This window comes from Lissotriton vulgaris, chromosome 4_1 (assembly GCF_964263255.1).
Source record: "Lissotriton vulgaris chromosome 4_1, aLisVul1.2, whole genome shotgun sequence".
Lineage (NCBI taxonomy): Eukaryota > Metazoa > Chordata > Amphibia > Caudata > Salamandridae > Lissotriton > Lissotriton vulgaris.
Genome location: NC_141691.1, coordinates 678126536 through 678148889, shown reverse-complemented (window position 1 = coordinate 678148889; position 22354 = coordinate 678126536). Strand labels below are relative to the sequence as shown.

General features: G+C 44.7%; 1 protein-coding gene across 1 annotated transcript in view; it reads right to left on the bottom strand.

Annotated features, from left to right (window-relative positions):
* Positions 1-22354, bottom strand: part of COBL (cordon-bleu WH2 repeat protein) — a 955089-nt gene that overhangs the window by 428219 nt on the left and 504516 nt on the right. Inside the window, exon 6 of the mRNA XM_086964957.1 lies at positions 21638-21732. Coding sequence (XP_086821083.1) covers positions 21638-21732 — 95 coding nt within the window. The remainder of the gene's footprint in view (positions 1-21637; positions 21733-22354) is intronic.

Here is a 22354-nt window from a genome sequence, read left to right as displayed (position 1 = left end):
GGGGAAATAAGACCAGTACAGTTGATGAAGTTGACTTAAAAATGACACCAAATACACCAGATATGTGGATGTGTGCCAGGAAAGTACACAGATGTGGTAGGAGCCAAGAACAGAAAGACAGTATGAATTGTAAAGTGAAGAACAATGTGTAAAGAACAGTCACCATGAAGAAGAAAAGGGACAATAAGAGGGGGGATGAAACAGAGAACAACACGAATATCATCTCAGAATGAATGAAGAGGAGCAGCAAGTTAGTCAATAAGAACAAGAGAGGGTAGAGTTTGAAACACGAGACATAATGGTAGCCAACAAGAAGCTAGGCAAGCAAGGAAAAAGAACTGGTGTTTATACAAGAAGGGTGCACAGTTATTCAAGTGCCTTTTCCAGTTCCATTTGAAGGGGTTAAATGAAAAACGTCAACTAAAAGTTAAAACATTTTTTTTACGATCTTCCAACACAGTGTTACAAACTCAAGCCTACCACTCTCCAAACTCAGCCACTCACCGTGAGTAAGAAGATAAAAACCGGCTGTGTGGGAGCATTCGTCCACATTGAGAACCAACTGCATGATGGGATCTGTAGTCCGCATACCATGAACTATCCGAGTGCTCCTTAACGAGATGTGATTCAGGTGAGCCCCACGCTACTTTAGATGGAGGGGCATAATCAATAAAAGAAAGAAAAAAACTTTGAGACTGCAACAACGGAGGCATCTGATGAGGCAGCCGCCGAAACGCGTCATGCCAATACAAAATAAAGAATTCCTTTGAAACCCTGCCGTGTCCCCTCATCCTTTTCAACGGAGAAGGGTAGCTGTGGATATGTTAGCATGTGGCCAGTGACATGCAGAGGGGACCCTTCCAGAAGTGTCTTCCAGGAGTGTTTAGGGTTCAGTGGCTTTAACCCAGACCGCCCGCACCCAATGGAGGTAGAGATCTTGCTGTCAGTTGGCAGTCCGTGACACGCACGGAGAGACAGAGTTACTTCAACGGCGTCTCCAAGCCTCACCAACAGAGGAACTGCGAGGTTGGGAGTGCAGGAGCAAGAATTTACGATCTTCCAACACAGTGTTACAAACTCAAGCCTACCACTCTCCAAACTCAGCCACTCACCGTGAGTAAGAAGAAAAAAATCCGGCTGTGTGGGAGCATTCGTCCACATTGAGAACCAACTACATGATGGGATCTGCAGTCCACATACCATGAACTGGCCGAGTGCTCCTTAACGAGATGTGATTCAGAGGAGCCCCACGCTACTTTAGAAGGAGGGGCATAATCAATAAAAGAAAGAAAAAAACTTTGAGACTGCAACAACGGAGGCATCTGAGGAGGCAACCGCCGAAACGTGTCATGCCAATACAAAATAAAGAATTCCTTTGAAACCCTGCCGTGTCCCCTTATCCTTTTCAACGGAGAAGGGTAGCTGTGGATATGTTAGCGTGTGGCCAGTGACATGCAGAGGGGACCCTTCCAGAAGTGTCTTCCAGGAGTGTTTAGGGTTGAGTGGCTTTAACCAAGACCGCCCGCACCCAATGGAGGTAGAGATCTTGCTGTCAGTTGGCAGTCCGTGACACGCACGGAGAGACAGAGTTACTTCAACGGCGTCTCCAAGCCTCACCAACAGAGGAACTGCGAGGTTGAGAGTGCAGTGGCAGGAATTTACGATCTTCCAACACAGTGTTACAAACTCAAGCCTACCACTCTCCAAACCCAGCCACTCACCGTGAGTAAGAAGAAAAAATCCAGCTGTGTGGGAGCATTCGTCCACATTGAGAACCAACTGCATGATGGGATCTGCAGTCCGCATACCATGAACTGGCCGAGTGCTCCTTAACGAGATGTGATTCAGGTGAGCCCCACGCTACTTTAGAAGGAGGGGCATAATCAATAAAAGAAAGAAAAAAACTTTGAGACTGCAACAACGGAGGCATCTGATGAGGCAACCGCCGAAACGCGTCATGCCAATACAAAATAAAGAATTCCTTTGAAACCCTGCCGTGTCCCCTCATCCTTTTCAACTGAGAAGGGTAGCTGTGGATATGTTAGCGTGTGGCCAGTGACATGCAGAGGGGACCCTTCCAGAAGTGCTTTCCAGGAGTGTTTAGGGTTCAGTGGCTTTAACCCAGACCGCCCGCACCCAATGGAGGTAGAGATCTTGCTGTCAGTTGGCAGTCCGTGACACGCACGGAGAGACAGAGTTACTTCAACGGCGTCTCCAAGCCTCACCGACAGAGGAACTGCGAGGTTGGGAGTACAGGGGCAGGAATTTACGATCTTCCAACACAGTGTTACAAACTCAAGCCTACCACTCTCCAAACTCAGCCACTCACCGTGAGTAAGAAGAAAAAATCTGGCTGTGTGGGAGCATTCGTCCACATTGAGAACCAACTGCATGATGGGATCTGCAGTCCGCATACCATGAACTGGACGAGTGCTCCTTAAGGAGATGTGATTCAGGTGAGCCCCACGCTACTTTAGAAGGAGGGGCATAATCAATAAAAGAAAGAAAAAAACTTTGAGACTGCAACAACGGAGGCATCTGATGAGGCAACCGCCGAAACGCGTCATGCCAATACAAAATAAAGAATTCCTTTGAAACCCTGCCGTGTCCCCTCATCCTTTTCAACGGAGACGGGTAGCTGTGGATATGGTAGCGTGTGGCCAGTGACATGCAGAGGGGACCCTTCCAGAAGTGTCTTCCAGGAGTGTTTAGGGTTCAGTGGCTTTAACCCAGACCGCCCGCACCCAATGGAGGTAGAGATCTTGCTGTCAGTTGGCAGTCCGTGACACGCACGGAGAGACAGAATTACTTCAACGGCGTCTCCAAGCCTCACCAACAGAGGAACTGCGAGGTTGGGAGTGCAGGGGCAGGAATTTACGATCTTCCAACACAGTGTTACAAACTCAAGCCTACCACTCTCCAAACCCAGCCACTCACCGTGAGTAAGAAGAAAAAATCCGGCTGTGTGGGAGCATTCGTCCACATTGAGAACCAACTGCATGATGGGATCTGCAGTCCGCATACCATGAACTGGCCGAGTGCTCCTTAACGAGATGTGATTCAGAGGAGCCCCACGCTAATTTAGAAGGAGGGGCATAATCAATAAAAGAAAGAAAAAAACTTTGAGACTGCAACAACGGAGGCATCTGATGAGGCAACCGCCGAAACGCGTCATGCCAATACAAAATAAAGAATTCCTTTGAAACCCTGCTGTGTCCCCTCATCCTTTTCAACGGAGAAGGGTAGCTGTGGATATATATATATAAATATATATATATACTGGAGAATTGGTATTGAATAGCACAATTCAAGAATCAGAAATATGAGGAAGTGGAGGCTGTGACTGTATGAATCCGCAGCCATTAGCATGTCTCTTGTTTACTCACACATTCTGGTGACACTCCAGCATGGACTGATGTAATCTACTCTCCCACCATGCTTAATAAAAAGAGGAAAGAAAAAGTGAATGAAGCTTACCATTCGTGCTGATATGGCATCAGCTTTCACTCGCCAGGCCGGTCTCCCCATTGGCTTATGTGTTCTGACCATTCATTTGGCACCACACATAATGTGCATGTATTCCATAAAGTAAATACTATAAAGTGTTTCATGCCAGCCATGTTGCATGTAAGCATGTGGCGAAACAAAAAAAGTGATGTCTGGAATAATTTTACAAAGACCACATTCCACTCCATTGAGAATTGGTCCATTCCCAATTGGAAACGTTCAGTCTGAAATGCCAAATCATGTCCTGTTGGGATGGGAAAGCAAGGAACCCCAGATCTGGTTCATTCTCTTTGAGCCTCACACCCCTTGGTCACACCCTCAACACTTAGGGCATCTCATGTCGAAAAGCAAAATAATGATGCGTGAAAAGAACCAGGGTGTGGAAATGACAGTAAAGTTAAAAAACCTTTGAAATTTCACCAGGAGACCTGAGGTATTCGTCTCCAGAAATAGCATCTTTTTGGGTGCCAGCCCCCACATCCCATAGCCATAGGTGATGCACTGGAGGGGAAAGACAATTGTTTTGCCTTGCCATTGCCTTTTTCACTCTACTTTTACTCTTTTGCCCGTAACTCTGACTAGCCCTCCCTCATCTAACAAAACTCTTCGCTCCCCAACAGCTACCTCTCCCCACCGTTCCATCAGACCACCTAGAACAGAAGCTCTAGCTCTTATCTTCTCTAAGGCTTGACTCAACCGACCTCTTGTTTCAACCTCCTCCTTTCATTCTAATAACCAGCTGTGCCTAAATCCAGACATTAAACTCTAGCTTCTGACTTCACTATCCACACAACACTTTACTTGTCAACCATGTAAGATGACAAGTCTTAGATCCTCTCTTCTTCTCTAAGACTCCCTAAAGAAACTCCTATCCCAACAAGGCCCTTCAGTTTCTTGCAGATGAATGCAATAAGACTTCAGGGCCTCCCACCCTACAAGGTAAGAAGCTAAAGCCTTGTACAGAGCTCTAGCTTAGAATTTCTCCCTTGGTCTTAACCCTCACGCTCTTCCTTTAATCTTTGCCATCCCTACTGGGTAGCCAGGCCCCTAAGACTATCCCGTCCACGTGGCTTACAATTTCTCCCTTGGTCTTAACCCTCACACTCTTTCTTTAATTTTTGCCATCCCTACTGGGTAGCCAGGCCCCTAAGACTATCCAGTCCACGATATCTGGTGATTTCCATCCTAAGACTCGCCTACACTCGCCCATCGATCCTCCCAAGGTCTGCTGGATTTCTACAGTTAACAAATCAGCCTCTGCTTGATTACCTTTTCGTCAACTCTCCTCCTGACCCTCCTTGGCTATGCTCCAACACCCCTCAGCTTCTAGGTGTCAACTTGCCCTCTCAAAGCCTCCCCAATATGTCTCCATTCAGACTACCCAGTCAACCAGTCAATCTTGTTGACTTCCAGTTAAAATTGTTCGCATAAAAATATTATAAGAAAGCGCAGAACACTCCTCCTCATTATCTTGACACCTCCATTTTCATTTATGTACCACCTCCTACACTCTGAACCCTAGAGAGGGCTAGCATATTATAAAACCTATAAGAACTTTTTACATTGAAACCTCTTCCCTTCCAAAATCCTGCTAACAGTATTGGGAGCTTGTGATGGTCAGATTTAGCACTAACATCCCACCTATGACTGAATACAATCGTTATACTCAATGCTGATTTTTTCACTTTTTATACTTATTGAACTTTGTATCCAGTTTGATATACTCATCTCACAGCTTTGGGGTTTCCCACGTCTGTGCATTAGGTTATCTTCTACAGCAAAATCTTTAATGCATGTGGAGTCACCATTAGAACATGCAAGGACCTTAACATGCTACCTGGTGAGCTGGGCACTTGTCATTCAACACAAATCAACTGGAAGAGAGTTCCAGAGTTCAAGGTCAAGGTAGAAGAGTGACCTTCCCCCTGTTTATGATTTCCAAATATGGTGCCACCGCGAGGAAGTCTGGAGTACACTTAAAATGTACACTGTAAATAGTAGGCCAGTCTGGTTTGAAGAAAAGGGGTGACAAAGGCAAAAATAACAATTGATGGACAGAATGCAGAACAATGTCATACATTCACCCCAGTACAGAGATCTGGGCCTAAATCCATAGTTTTTTTGCTCACCATACCATTCTAGTTTGGACCCAGCCATATGCAAAGCAGTCTTGACCCTGCGCCCAATAGGAACAGACCAGCCCGAACTGCCAGGCCAGGCCCTCCCTGGACTGGAAACAAGCATCCTAGGACCGGTTTCAGGCTTTCAGCCCTCATTAGCTAGGATAGCTTCAGAGTGAAAAATGCAAAAAGAACAATTGATGGACAGAATGCAGAACAATGACATACATTAACCCCAGTACAGAGATCTGGGCCTAAATCCATTCTTTTTTTGCTCACCATGCCATTGCAGTTTGGACCCAGCCATATGCAAATAAGTCTAGACCCTGCACCCAATGGGAACAGTCCAGCCCAAACTGCCAGGCCAGGTCCTCCCTGGACTGGAAACAAGCATCCTAGGACCGGTTTCTGGCTTTCAGCCCTCATCAGCCAGGATAGCTTGACTCTAGTGGCATGGAGAGCAGGGCATCTGCATCTAGGCATACCCGTCCCACTCGGGGTGACAAATGCAAAAAGAAAAATTCATGGACAGAATACAGAACAATGTCATACATTCACCCCAGTACAGAGATCTGGGCCTAAATCCATTTTTTTTTTGCTCACCATGACTTTCCAGTTTGGACACAGCCATTTGCAAATCAGTATTGAACCTGCACCCAATGGGAGCAGTCCAGCCAGAAGTGCCAGGCCAGGTCCTCCCTGGACTCGAACAAGCATCCTAGGACTGGTTTCGGGCTTTCAACCCTCATCAGCCAGGATAGCTTGACTCCAGTGGCATGGAGAGCACGGGACCCAAGTCTAGGCATACCCGTCCCACTCGGGGTGACAAATGCAAAAAGAACTATTGATGGACAGAATGCAGAACAATGTCATACATTCACTCCAGTACAGAGATCTGGGCCAAAATCCATATTTGTTTTGCTCACCATGCCATTCCAGTTTGGACCCAGCCATATGCACATCAGTCTTGACCCTGTGCCCAATGGGAACAGTCCATCCCAAACTGCCGAGCCAGGTCCTCTCTGAACTGGAAACACGCATCCCAGAACCGGTTTTGGGCTTTCAGCCCTCATCAGCCAGGATAGCTTGACTCCAGTGGCATGGAGAGCACGGGACCCATGTCTAGGACAACCGTCCTGAGATGTATTGCAGTGCCAAGAAAAAGCAAACCAATAAACTGAGAGCCATGGCCTGCACTATCTACAGTCAATGCGAAAGATACAGACACAGGCTCAGGTAGTGTTCATTTTCTTAGCCACATGCAACAATACCATGATGATGAATCTCGTTGTTAGCATAGGTATGAAAAAATACTGTGTAATAGCCACATGTAGTGAGACTCCAGACGTAACTCAAGCCTCGATCTACGGCGCTAAAGTAACATCCCTCCCCCATCAATTGCGAATAAGTGGTAGTGAACCGGCTGACTCCAGCCAGCAACAGGGACAGGGAAACGGCCTTAATAACGAATTTCGAACAACGAGTGGGCTTAACAACAAATCCTAATCAACGACCTGTTCCTGAATCACGACCTCTACAACCACTACTGTACCTGAACCATAACCTCCTTAACCAATACTGTACCTGGCTTACTAAGCCTGTCCGAATAAGTAACTCAGTGATTTCAATTTTTAAAAAATGTTAAAATATTATTTTTATTTGATCTGTACATTTACCTATTAAAGTTATGCAGTTGTTAGATTAGATTTAGTTAAAATTTACCTTGTAAGGCTAGTAGATGAAGCTGTATGCTTGTTTTTCACTGATGCATACTGACCTGTGCTCGATGCGACTGTTCATGTGGTTTTCACACTTCAAATGGACACAAATTCTTGGCTGGCCAATTTTTATTAAATGTTTTAATCGAGACTATTGTATTTAAAAATGAAAATATGTTCTGGGATCCATTTAAAAAATATATATATTTTCTGTGAGAATGTGTATTTGATATAAGCGCTTTAAATAGTGCAATTTGTGTTAATATTCCGTTTGTTATGCCGGCTTTACAGTTAGCATTCTAGTGTGTAAATATTATTAAAAAATATGATGTACTTTTATTTCATTATTTTATACAGTCCATAACTGTCTTTCTGTAAGTTCGTCTGTATTTTAAAAAAAAGATCATTTGATGGCTAATTTCAAGATTCATTAATAAAAATAGTTTTATTTAGAAGTGTTGTTTAATTTAATTAATTTTTTTGTTCGTGTTTCAAACATGCATTGTGTTGAATGTAGTGTTAGATTCGGAATATATGTCAATAGAAAAATATTTGTGATTCAGAAAGTGGTGGTTAAAAACATAGTAGTTTGGCTTTATTCGTTGTTTAGCCTTCGTGGTTTAGGTACTTGTTATTTAAGAGGTAGTTGTTTAATCATACATTAGGGACACATTCTAACATAATGGATTGGAGTCAACAAGGACAACCATGGTCTTTGGAGGGTGCAGCTTCAATTTGATGGCATGCATTCAGTTGACAACTCAGCAGACACAACTGGTGACTTCATAGAGACTTTTACCAAAACATTGTTATATTTTTGTTTTCAAAGTGTTTTAATAATTTAAGATCAGGCATACATTCAGACGACATTGCAATACAATCCATGATGACGTCCAGATTACACATGAAATGTGAAATGCTATTGGTTTACATACAGTAGTTGTCAAGATAAGCATGATCATTGCATAAATGGGATCTTCTAATTAGTAATATGAGAGAGAGAACATTTCAGGTCCAGAAGGAATACTTTCTTAACAGTGCCTTGCAGTAAATCTATAAGGGTATGCGAACTCGAGGCACAAAGGTATTGTAATTTGTTTAGACAGAATTTGATAAGTAAATTCTGTTCCTAAGTCTATGGCATCATTTTTATCACCTTTATAACCAAAAAACGCCAAACATGACTAGAGGTTTTGAGGAGGAAGGTGGGGAGGAGTGGGATATCTGATTCTTAAGAGAACTTAGGATCAAAAGAGCCAGTTATAGGTTGTGCTATGAGGCCTTGAGAGCTTAGTTAAATGTATAAATGTATTTATCCAGGGATCGCCACACTGTTCTAGAGTCTTGGGGGTGCAGTTTGATTCTAAGTTGTAAATAGGACTCCCGGTTTTATGGTATTTTTTTGTTTAACATTTCCGTCTGTATTTATCCATATTTATTTTTTGTCCCTTTTATCCATATTTATCCATATTTATTTTGTTTTTTGCATATAAATGAAAGTGTAAAACTGCACATTTCCATATTTTTTTAACTGATAGACGCATACTCATACTTTGAAATCTGTTGTGTTTTAGCTACTTAAGTTGCCAAATATTACAAAATAATACCTCCACTGGCTAGTCCTAGCATTATACCATAAATGCATGTAGACATATGCCATTATGCTTTTTTTATTTCCCATGATGTCCATCTGCTCAGCTGCTGGCCTATAATTAACGAAAGACATCACGGAGAGATATTTAAAAGAAGCACAATTTTCTGTATTTAGCCACTTTAAAAATAAACACAGACAGAAAACACATTGGTTTCTGTCTGTATTTATCTGTAAAAAGCCGAAAAAACGGAAAAAAAGGAGCCTTAGGTAAAAATTGTGTGCCCCTCGGAGATATATGACCCATTCCCACCATGTGTGATGTGATAAATGGTTGAAACATTTCTACTCTGAGACAATGACTTTAACTGCAATGGTCAGAAGAAAGTCTAACAGCGCCACATCATTGGCTTCTAGGGGCAACAGAGTCAGTGAGGCCCAGGGACCTAGTGTTACCATAAAGCAGGATAAATGTATGTGTATATTACATTTTGCTAATAAATGGTTTTGTATCAGTAGACAGTATGAGTCTAGCAACTGGCATTCAAAAAACATGTGTTGGTGTGAGCCCAGTTCCAGGTTACAAATACAGAATTTATAGTTTTCTTGTAGTTTCAGTTTGTACAATTGAGATAAGGTCCAATGTGGGAGATTCATCATAAGGAAATTAGATCAAATAAGAGATGGTGCAATTTTAATGCTCAAGAAGAATTTGCCAATCTTATGCCAGTTATCAGTCGTAAAGTGTTAAGAAAACCCTAGATCAAAATGTTTGGCCCATTTGGTGCCAGTGGTAGCTGCCACAAACAAAAGTGGTGGGGTAGGTGGAGGGGGTACAGGGGGAGTGCGGGAGGGGGAGCAAAGGTGGGGGAGTTTAATAATAATTTTTAAAAAGGAAGACTTACCTGAAGCTCCGGCTGCCACCCGCGTTGCTCCTCTGTGTTCTTCCTGGTCCTAGCCGACACTGGGACAGCATCTCCGACTCCCTGTACAATCCCCATGTAGCTCTCAAGCTATGAGAGCAAACCAGGGATTGGCCTGAGCTTCTCAGGCATAGGGAGTCTGTGCTTGTTTTCCAACCTGACTGTTCAATACTGCTGGGTTGGAGAAACCTAAGTGTGCATTTCTGTTTGGCCAGCCAAAAACGACCAGCCAAACACCCTTGCATACTTAGAAATGCACTAACCAGTCCTCCTAGACCCTCCCGTGGCTTCAGCCCCACCCCTTCCTACACAGGCAAAGAATAAAATGATGATAGAATTTTGTTTTATTTTTCAGCTGCTAGCTCTGAGCCAAAGGGGCGATGTTCCTTCAACATTGGGGAGGTGATGCCCTTGTTTGGTGCAAATAATTTCGTTTTGTAAAGGTTGTGGGCCAGAGAGGAACTTGTAGATTATGGAGGCAACATGTTCAGAGAGTTTCTATAGGGCAAGGTGAGTGACTAAAGTCGATTTTTTGAAGGGTTGAGCTTGGAGAGTCTAACTTTGATTTTTACAAAGTTGGAGAGTTTGTGCATTCTAGCTAGAGCTGAAAAGGGGAGTGGGTCATTGTTGTTATAAAGGTCTCTGATTAGCTTGACACTTTTGGAAGCCAACAAAGGTGCAATGGTAGGAGCAATTTCTGCATTGACATTTGGATTAAGCCATTGTGACGCCCATCTTGATTTATGGATCAAATCTGGTAAGCATTTGTTTAGCATCGGTAACGTATTCTCAGTATCCATAAGAATGCAGTGGGAATGTGGCAGGGTAAATTCTGACACTGTAATAAGAGAGGATGTACTAAAAGGAGAACATAACTAACCCCGGGCGGGTGTTAGGGACATTGGTAATAGTTATGGATGACTCCAAATGTTGCATTTATTACATCGTAAGTTCTATGTTATAGAAATGAAGGATGCTAAACTTGTAGTGTGTACACTTACTCATGATGACTGATGGGGGGACACTGCCATAATACCGCCGCCACCGCCAAGGAGTCACACGTGGGCAGAAACCTACAGCGGACACCTACATCACTCACCTCAGACCTCGCCGACACCGCCAAGAGTCAGACGCCATCAGGACTCCGCGCCGCCGCTCCGGGAGACTACAACTCCCGGCAGGCAACGCGGCGGCGCGTGCTGAGTGACGCGGGTCGCGCTGAGTGAGCGCACACGGACCCATAAAGCTGATAGAAGCCCGGCAGAGCGGGGGACACTGCCATAATACCGCCACCACCGCCAAGGAGTCACACGTGGGCAGAAACCTACAGCGGACACCTACAGCACTCACCTCAGACCTCGCCGACACCGCCAAGAGTCAGACGCCATCAGGACTCCGCGCCGCCGCTCCGGGAGACTACAACTCCCGGCAGGCAACGCGGCGGCGCGTGCTGAGTGACGCGGGTCGCGCTGAGTGAGCGCACACGGACCCATAAAGCTGACAGAAGCCCGGCAGAGCGGGGGACACTGCCATAATACCGCCGCCACCGCCAAGGAGTCACACGTGGGCAGAAACCTACAGCGGACACCTACAGCACTCACCTCCGACCTCGCCGACACCGCCAAGAGTCAGACGCCATCAGGACTCCGCGCCGCCGCTCCGGGAGACTACAACTCCCGGCAGGCAACGCGGCGGCACGTGCTGAGTGACGCGGGTCGCGCTGAGTGAGCGCACACGGACCCATAAAGCTGACAGAAGCCCGGCAGAGCGGGGGACACTGCCATAATACCGCCGCCACCGCCAAGGAGTCACACGTGGGCAGAAACCTACAGCGGACACCTACAGCACTCACCTCAGACCTCGCCGACACCGCCAAGAGTCAGACGCCATCAGGACTCCGCGCCGCCGCTCCGGGAGACTACAACTCCCGGCAGGCAACGCGGCGGCGCGTGCTGAGTGACGCGGGTCGCGCTGAGTGAGCGCACACGGACCCATAAAGCTGACAGAAGCCCGGCAGAGCGGGGGACACTGCCATAATACCGCCGCCACCGCCAAGGAGTCACACGTGGGCAGAAACCTACAGCGGACACCTACAGCACTCACCTCCGACCTCGCCGACACCGCCAAGAGTCAGACGCCATCAGGACTCCGCGCCGCCGCTCCGGGAGACTACAACTCCCGGCAGGCAACGCGGCGGCACGTGCTGAGTGACGCGGGTCGCGCTGAGTGAGCGCACACGGACCCATAAAGCTGACAGAAGCCCGGCAGAGCGGGGGACACTGCCATAATACCGCCGCCACCGCCAAGGAGTCACACGTGGGCAGAAACCTACAGCGGACACCTACAGCACTCACCTCAGACCTCGCCAACACCGCCAAGAGTCAGACGCCATCAGGACTCCGCGCCGCCGCTCCGGGAGACTACAACTCCCGGCAGGCAACGCGGCGGCGCGTGCTGGGTGACGCGGGTCGCGCTGAGTGAGCGCACACGGACCCATAAAGCTGACAGAAGCCCCGCGTCGCGGGACGCCCGGGGCTAAGCCCGGGCAAAGGGCGGGCCCTCTGTGGCCCTCCGGGGACCGAGGAGCCGGGCCGGGGCCATCCCCTTTTCGTCCCTCCATCCATCGTTCGAGCAGCTTCCAATTATGTGAGTGATAACCTGTTATTTTACCTTTTATACTTCTCGTATTAAGCTAGCACTCAACTATCAGCTATCATGACTACTAAAGTGGTTACTATGGACAATTTTCTTATAAAGAAGGTAGCGCAAATTAACAGTAATAGGAGGGCTTCACTGGGCCTGGAACATTCACCTACTATTACTATTGCACCTGAACTCCCAGTTACTGTTCCTGATAACTCTGTGGCCAAGGAACACTCGGTCCCTGCAGGCAAAGTAACTATTGTAACAGCCATGGTCCATGCAGGCCATTATGATGAAATCCCTTGTGTTTCAGCTCCCACAGTATTGGCCATATCATCTACAGGAATAAATGATCCTGCAACTAAAGAATCCCCTAGAAGATTTAAGAAAGCCCGAGTGAGACGGAGGGGGAAGCAAAGTAAGGCAAGTCATAAAATTACACAGGGAGGGGGGAGTGTGCCTGAAACTGCACCTCTACTTTTTGAGTTGAGGTCTTCAAACCTGGGAGGAGTGGGGGATGCTACTTCACAGAGTCGACCCACAGATTCCGTAATGCTTATTGATTTTTCACAATCAGGGATTACAGACAATACTGATAATTTTCCTCTTGATCCCACTATAATGAGTAAGCACCTCTTGTCTAGTACGCCAACTAGCTTATCTCTACTAGACTCACCTACAGGGAATGATAATGGAAGGTTATCAGGATCACCAAAAATGCCCATTGAGGCATCTTCCAGGTCTTCTATTTCACCCCTCACTATAAGAACAAGTAAAAAAAGGGGGGGTGAGGCACTCTGTAATCGACCCACGAAGATAAGGAAAGGGGTAGTTCAGACCCCACAGTCACAAACTGGTCAAACTTTATTAGGCGAAGAGGCCATGTTGGCCAAAATTCTAGAATTAATCAGGGGTGTGATGCAACCGATTTTGGATAAGACCGATTTGATGTCCACACACTTGGACATCATAGAGAAAAAGGTTGAACAGAATTCCCTCCTTTTACATGACCTAATAAAGGGCCCGGGAAAAGCCAAGACGAATCCCACAGTTAAGACTAACCCTCCTGTAAAATCTAAAGTTGCAGCTCCCCTTATAACTCCAGCTCCTATAACTCCAGTAATCAAGACACCAGCACCCGTGTTAAAAAAGAAACTAGTGCAAGAAAAGGGAAGAGTGGGCAGCCCAACGATTTTGCCATCAACTCCCACACTGCAACCGCCTGCAATTCAGCTGGCGGCCCCAGTAACTAAAGAACAAACTCTTAAACCTGGGGGATCTCAAAAACAGGGAGGTAGAAAAGACCCTTTAACAATTAATCAGAGAAATAAGAATCCACCAACCGTTGCCTTAGAAAAAACGAGCCACACTATAGACTTACCCCCAGATTCTGCCCCTTTCGTTATTGTAATGGCAGGGGTCCCAGAACTACCTGCAGGTAAATGGGAAGATCACGTTGCCTTACGGAACAAGGTTACATTCTGGCTCCGAGACAACAGACCGTTGCCTGCATCCATCAATGGAGAAATCCTAAGTGTAAGGCGTGCCCATTGGGTGGGAGTCAGACCTAAGGATAGAAGGGGTGATGTAATAGTCATCAACTTTAAGGATTATAGGGCCGTGAGGCACATTGGAGATTGGTTCGATGCCAGTAGCAGCGATGCCATCTCCACACATCTGCTATCCTATTTCTATCCCTATGCACCATCAAAAGATTATAATAAACAGGGTTGGAATAGGCAGCTATTTAAGAAAACACCACACCGACAGCGGGGTTTTAGAAAAGTGGGACCATGGGATATGCCCGGTTTAATGGGGCCACCACCTTTGATGGGTTATCCTGTTTATGTAAATGCTCAGGACCCCCATACTCACATGCAAAGGTCGGAGGTGCTCTATCCCAGATATCAGGTATCAGATTATCAATACCCCCCTATAAATAGTCAATACCCACCACACCCCGAGCCCAACCTCCTGCAAGGGAGACCATGGAACAACAGAGAGCTCCACCCATCCATGTATAATCTACCTATCCAAAATCGTTTCCAGATTTTCAATGATCTGAACGGAGTAGATTGACAACAAGCTCAGACACCTCAAGAAAATCTGGTTGGGAATAAGTTTCTTCCTCCAGTTTTTCACCCCTCTACTAAGGATATAGTTCCCCTTAAAAGTACCGAGATTTTGAGTGGGTTTCCCCAAGATCTGCCAACCTTACAAAAGGCCCCTAACGCTGACAGTTTGTTACCATGTAACAGTAATACCCTGGAACAGATGCAATCTCCCATAGTTGATATCAATAACAGGGGTGGGGAACAGGCAGGAGAAGGCCTGACCCAGAAAGAGAATGATCTATGTGCACTGTTGTTTTGGAACATAGCAGGGTTTAGGCAAAAAATCACAAATCCAGCCTGGGAGTCAGTAATAAACGGTCAGGATATAGTGGCCTTGCAAGAAACTTGGATACAGGAATCAATCCATGTAAGTGGCTATAGAACCTTCTTTACACCAGCTGTTGGAGGTCATTTTGGAAGAGCTAAGGGCGGGTTGACAACGCTTGTCTCAAATCAACTTAAAATTAAACAAGCTCACTGCCATTTAAATTCCTGTTATTTCCAAATTATAACCTTACGGAACTATAAAGGAGCTGTGGTGTTAATTATTAATTTCTATAACAATGTCCCGAGAGATGATATTCTGGTTGTAATGAAGCAGCTTAAAGATGAAATTCAGTTAGAGGTAGACAGAAATGAAAGGGAGCTGATAATCATATGGGGGGGGTATTTTAATTGTTCATTATGTACTAAAGGGAATCAGGGCCTATGTGGCCTAATGACAGAGAGAGATATGCACTTGACACATTTTGATCATACCCTGATGGGGGACTTACTTAATGAATTATTATTCATGTTTGATTTGGGGTTTGCCAATGAATCTGCCCCAGAACCCACACCCTTTGTTCCGACTTTTGTTGGTAGAGGCTTAGCGACAACTATTGATTTTATTATTACCTCCAGTAATCTTAATCACAGACTCTTGGGGGTTACGAATATCCAACTACCCATAAGTGACCACCTTCCGCAATCTCTTAAGGTAGCAGATTTGTTCCCAGACCCATCGACGGCCGCGCCTCTAGCTGAGACAGCGGTTGATGTTGTCCTTGGGAGAGACAAAATGGGTACACAATTAAATGGAGTAAAGTAATCCCCACAACCTTTTTTGAGAAACTCTGGGAGGTGTGCTCAAATAGTTTTAGGATTTGCCTAAGTGACAACTCCACTAATGATCAAATTATTGAGCACTTTGGAATAATAGCTGCAAACATAAAAAGTAGCCTAAGGGTGGAGGCAAGACGCAGAGGCAAGGGGCCCAAGAGCTGGTTTAATACTGCATGTACAAGGGCTCTGAAAAATCTAAAACAGGTAGTACACAGATGCCCTAGGGATAAAAATGAAATAAGAGAGTGTAGGAATACATATACTCAGGCCCTGAAAGTAAGGAAAACCGCGTTGAATAAGGAGGCATTAGATTCCCTTTGTGAGGCCTTGCAATCTAAAGATTCCGCTGCATTTTGGAAAGCAATTAACACCCCTTTCCCCTATGAAACCCACACGGCGCGAATCGAGATTGCAATAGATGAGGACAAATGGGTAGACCATTTTTCAAATCTTTATAAGGCACAGGAAGACATCCATGGTGGGGGTCTTAACTCTAGCCTGGATGCACAACAGAGTTACAACCTGGTTACAACAATTGATGAAGTGCTTTTAGCCTTGGGATCTACTAAATGCGGTAAGGCTGCCGGACCTGATGGGATTCCGGCAGACCAATTTAAAGCTAATACTGAAATCTGGGGGCCAATGTTAGTACAACTTTTTAATGCAGCTCTCTCATTGGGTCTGAAAGAATCCTGGTTCACCTCAGTCATTGTCCCGATCTACAAGAAGGGGGATAGAAACAGCTGTGCCTGCTACAGACCAATCTTCCTTCTTGATTCCTCAGTAAAAATTTTAGGACGCGTTGTGTTGGCAAGACTCCAAAGCTGGGCAGAGGAAAATGATATTATTAGTGATTTGCAATTTGGTTTTCAAAAAGGGATTGGCACAATTGAGCAAGGGTTAAACCTAATGCTTTTGCAGCATAAATATATAAGGATAAAATCTGAACGCTTGTATTTTACTTTTGTCGACCTTTCATCAGCGTTCGACTGTGTATCACACTCGAAATTGTGGGATATAATGAAAGGTTTGGGAGTTGACAATAACATTATCTGTTTTTTGAGGGAACTTTACAGTGGAGCCACAGCCTCTGTTCGTTATGGCAGGGGAGGAGAATGCTCCAGACAATTTAGTGTAGGTCGCGGAGTGCGGCAAGGTTGCGTATTGGCACCTTTTTTATTCCTTCTTTATATTAATGGGCTCGAGCGTCACCTGCTGCAGGAGTGTAGGGATATGCCCAGGGTGGGGAGGAGGGAAATCCCTGCGCTCATGTATGCGGATGACGCAGTACTCATGGCACGCACTCCTCGCGCTCTGCAAAAACTAGTAGTTAGCTTTGAGAAATTCATGCTGAACCTGGACCTACTAGTAAACTGTAGCAAGACTTTCACAATGAATTGTGGCCTAAAACCAGGTAAATTAATGAAGCGTATTTTCTTAAACAAAGTGCCGCTAGATAACACCCCAACCTTCTCTTATTTGGGCATTTTATTCCATGAGTCAGGTTCCTGGACAAGCGCTATTAAGGCTAGAACTCTTTTATTTATGAAAACGATCATGGCCTTACAGAATTTTGTTAGAAAACTGGGCAGGAAGCCGATAAAAGAAATGTTAACCATCTATAAAGCTACATGCTTGTCTGTGGCTATGTATGGCTCAGGTCTGTGGGGATATGCAAATGTTGATCAAATCCAGCTGGTAGAGAACAAATTTCTGAGGGGAGTTCTAGCAGTTCCACAGTGTGCTGCCACATTTAATTGTCACGCTGAACTTGGCCAACCTTACATAACGGACATTATCAGAATTCAACCTATCCTACTGTGGCACAGGGTATGGACTACTAACGAATGTGTTATGAACCGGGCCCTGCTACGTGACACCCTCAGTTTGGACCATGCGGACAGAATGGAATGGCTGGGCTACGTAAAGCACTTTCTGACCGAGATTGGACTACATTCATATTTCTCGGACCCAACCTCAATGGACACTATTCCCAGGAAGACACTAAAAACTATCTGCCTGGACCACCTGCTGGATAAGAGGAAGAGAGTGAAAATCTTGAAATCTACAGTACACTCTCACCTTCCTACCCTCTGTGAGACTAATACTGTACAGCCATATTTATCCCTGTCCATGACTAACTATGATCGTTTTCTTTTAACTCGTTTTAGATTTTGTATATTTTTTAGATTAGTGTCTTTTCCATGCATGAACTCATGGAACCATATTTTGCCCACCTGTTTGTGTGATGGTACGTCACAACAATCTGATATACATATCCTTTTCTTCTGCAACTTTTATACTGCTATACGTAGGAAAATCATAGTCCCTTTTTTAAAAAACATGAATTTAACCAGATGTCGCCCAGCTTTTTTAGAAGTACAGAAAATGGACACGATTTTAACTGTTACTGTGATTTTAAAGTATTTAAAAAGTGTTTTTAAATTTAGGAAACAAATTCAAATTGAAATATCTTAGACTCCCTATCGATCTACCTCACTGTACTACTAATCATGAGAAGTAATTATTGTAACTACTGTAATCATTGTACTTTGTTTTATGTCTGTTACTTTTATGGTTATTTGCTTTTTAACCGAATAAAGTTTATTGAACTGAACTGACTGATGGGTTCATGTTACAACAAAATGTAAAATGCCAAGACCATTGGTTATGATGTGATGCACCGTGAATAATGGCATAATAAAGTTTGTTTAAAAAAAAAACTAACCCCGGGCGGGTAACTACGCTCCACCAGCGGATTTAAGTAGTTTTCCCTACTCCGCGGTCTGTTGCGAATGTGGAGGTCTGGCAAAACTACGACTCCGTGGCGGAGGTAGTTAGCCGGGCCCCTCCACCCTCCCAAATGATTTAAAACTAACGTACGTTGTACGTCTTGCACACATGCAAGACGTACCAACGTATGGGTTAATAGTGAAGCAGGAGAGCGGTGATGTAAAGGAGGAGGCAGCCACAGGGCAGGTAAGCATCTTTTAATTAATTTCTTATTATTTTGGGAGAGGGAGTTGCTTTCCAACTCCTTGGAAGTTTGCGTAGAGGCACTACGCCTGCTTGGCTCAGGGTTAAGCATAAGTCATGTTCAATATACGACCATGGTGGGGTATTTGGGGAGACTGGGAGTAACCCAATAGCAGCTTGGGCAGGTAAGAAAGCTGACTGGTGCAGGATCCAGTTCGGAAGATTACAGCCCCCCGTAGATGCTATTTCTGAGAATTTGTATGAGCTCCTCGCTCTCTTATCACTCCAAAGAAATTTGGAAGTGATTTTATCGAATTCCTGGAAAAAGGATGGGGATACTTTTAGCGGAAGCTTGGATGGCAGGAAGTTCACTATCAGAGTGATCATTAATTTGAGTGTTTGGAGCCTACCTCACTAGGAAATAAATTTGTCGACAAAGCGCTGAGGAGATCTCTAACATTGGCAATTGTGTGTGATTCATTAAAAAGTAATGTGTCAGTGAGATTTTTTACAGAACCAAATCCCCAGATATTTAAGATGTGTGGACTGCCACTTAAGCCCTGACTCACCTAAGTGGGAAGGAAGACATAGTGAACTTTAAGGAAACACCTCTGTTCTGTCCTTATTTAATGTATACTCAGAGACTTCTCAAAATGTATTAATAATATTGATGATACATGGGATTGCCGCTTCGACATCTTCTGAGAAGAAAAGGATGTCATCCACATATGCTGCTGTTAAATATGTATTGACCTCAAATTGGAGACCTTTGATTCCAGGTTCAGCGTTAAGTAATTTAAGTAAAGAATCAATAGTAAGTAGAAAGAACACGGGTGAGAGAGGACATCCTTGTCATGTACCTTGGTGTAAGTCAAAATAAGAGGAGCTGGTAGCATTAATCCTAATGTTTGCTTTGGGATTCATGTAGAGCGCCAGAACCATATTAATGAAAAAGTCACACAAATTATGAGAGTCAAGGACTGCATGTGGAAAAGGCCAAGACACTTTGTCAAATGCCTTTTCAGCGTCAAGAGTGATCGCTGCAGTCGGCAGTGAGTAAAGGCAAGCTTTTTCTAAAATATGACAGAATGTGCAAATGCTGTCCCTCACAAGACGCCCTTTGATGAAACCCGTTTGAGAGCTAAGGATAAGTTTGGTTATGCAACTTTCTAGCCTATTGGCTAGAATTTTTGCAAAAATGTTAGCTTTTATATTAGAAGTGAAATGGGCTAAAATTGTTTGGGTCAGAATGTTCCTTGCCCTCTTTGGGGATGAGCACTATGGTGACCTCAGTGACCATGCCAGAAATCTTGCCATGCAGAACAAAGTGATCAAGTGTGCTTTTGAAGTGCTTGATGATCGACTAAGTAAAAGTTTTATAAGAAGTAATGGGTAAGCCATCTGGGCTGGGCACTTTCCCTGAACGGATGGCCTTTATTGGCTTAATAATGTCCTCTATTTCTATTCTTTGTTCAAGTGTTCCATTTCTTCCTCAGAGACTGACGTGGCCCCCCTCAGCTACTACTATTTATCACATTTAAAAAGGGCGGGCCTTGGGGAATGGGGATCCTGGGGCTGAAATCGGCCCGGGGAGCGGGCGCGTGACTCTCTCCCATAAATTCAAATTTCTTTTTTAAAAGGCCGGGCTCCGAGGGATAGGGTCCATGGGGCCAAAATCGGACAGGGAGGGGGGCCACGCCGCCCACCTCCACCGTACAAAAATGCCTGGCCTTGCTGGGTGTGGCCCCCAGCGCCCAAATCGGCCCAGGGAAGGGGACTCTCCATAATAATTGTATTTTTTAAAGGCTGGCCCAGAAGAAGTTACCGGAGGTCCCGCCCCCTTTCTCCATCACTCTGTAAACGTGCCTCCTGGTGAACAACTGCTTAAGGGATGAAGTGCCCCTGGTTGCTGAGGGTACTTGAGGGCCAACACCCCCTCCTGTTACCTCCAGTAAGTCCCACACAGGTGGACAGTTGAGACGTTATCGGAGGCCACACCCCCTTTCTCCACAACTCTGCAAACGCGCCTCCTGGGGCACAGCTGGTTGGGGGATGAAGTCCCCTTGGATGCTGAGGGTCCTTGGTGGCCAGCTACCCCTCCTGTTATCTCCAGTAAGTCCCACACAGCGGGATAGCTGATAGGTCATCAGCAACCCCGCCACCTTTCTCCACCACTCTGAAATTGTGCTTCCTGGAGCTCTACTGCTTGGGGGATGAAGTCCCCTTGGATGCTGAGGGTCCTTGGGGGCCAAGAACCCCTCCTGTTACCTCCAGTTAGTCCCACACAACAGAATTGCTGAGAGCTGGTCAGAGGCACCACCCTCTTTCTCCACTACTCTGCAAATGTGACTATTAGCTAAAAAACCATAGAAATTTACTTAAAAAATGAAGGTTCCATGGATGTTAAAGTTAGGAAATAGAATTTAAAAAATCTTAGAAATTCACAGAAAAAACTAAAGTTAAGCCCATATTTCACTCATGCAAAACTATTGAAATTCAGCAGTTACGGTACCTGAGCTAACTATATTTTATTCCCCCTCAATACACTGCTTATGGCCTCACATATTACATCACTCATGACATCATCCAGTGAGTGTAAGCGTTTTCAGAGAGTCTATGAGTGTTAAACATATATACCAAGAGATTCAAATGGGCCCAAAGTTGCTAGCAACAAAAAATGCATTTCTTATGGTGACACGATGTTCACTGTAACTACTTGGTGGCAACCGCCACTGTGTAATATATGTACACACACACACACACACATTTTGCAGGAAGGTGCAAAGGCTTGAATTTGTTCTTAATGGCACCATCATAGAGTAAACCCAAAGTGTCACTGCATGCTCCTTTCTCCTTATGCCTGTCACTTATTGAATAGTAATGTATTATGTGCTTAGGCTGTGTGAGAAACGTTAGTAATATATGCATACTCAACTCTTACCTTATTATTTCTTTTATTGACTCTGAAAATTCCAAGAAGACTTCTTTTTTCTTTGTCAATGGAGTCACTCCTTACTGAAATATTTCGATTTGCCTCTGAAAGAAATACAGTTGAGTTATTAGTTTAAATGTTCATGAAATAAATACAATTCCTTAGATAATTATAATTTAAATAATGCGTGACAGTATGATAGACACACTTCTGTATAAGGCGGAGAGTGAAGTTTCAGCACTTTCCTAAACCCATTAAAAACCCTGGCTAAAAAGAGCTACAATCATTTGATCAAACAGGCATTGGCAATGCCACTTGGTATGGCTTGAGTCATGATTAAATCATTAAAAAACGCTGGTGCAGTGAAAAAACAAAACAAAACAATTGTTTTCTGTTTGGAAAACGCATCTATCCGAGAAATAATTTAATGCGAGATGGTTCAGAATATTTTTTAGATGAAAAATAGTCCCTAGTGAATTGGGGTGCAAGCACCCGATAGGAAAAGGAATGATACACCAAACAGGCAAAACGTAAAGTGAGAGAGAAATACTACTCTGGGCAGAGCAAAAAGCCCACTCTATGTATATTTTAAAGAATTAGTAACAATAGGTCTACTCTGCAGACGGATGCGCTGTCAAGCCAGTTCTAAAAAAACTACATTTGTAATAGACAATTTTGGGCGATGTCAACATTATCTTCTTAGATCTGAATGGGGAACTATTTTGA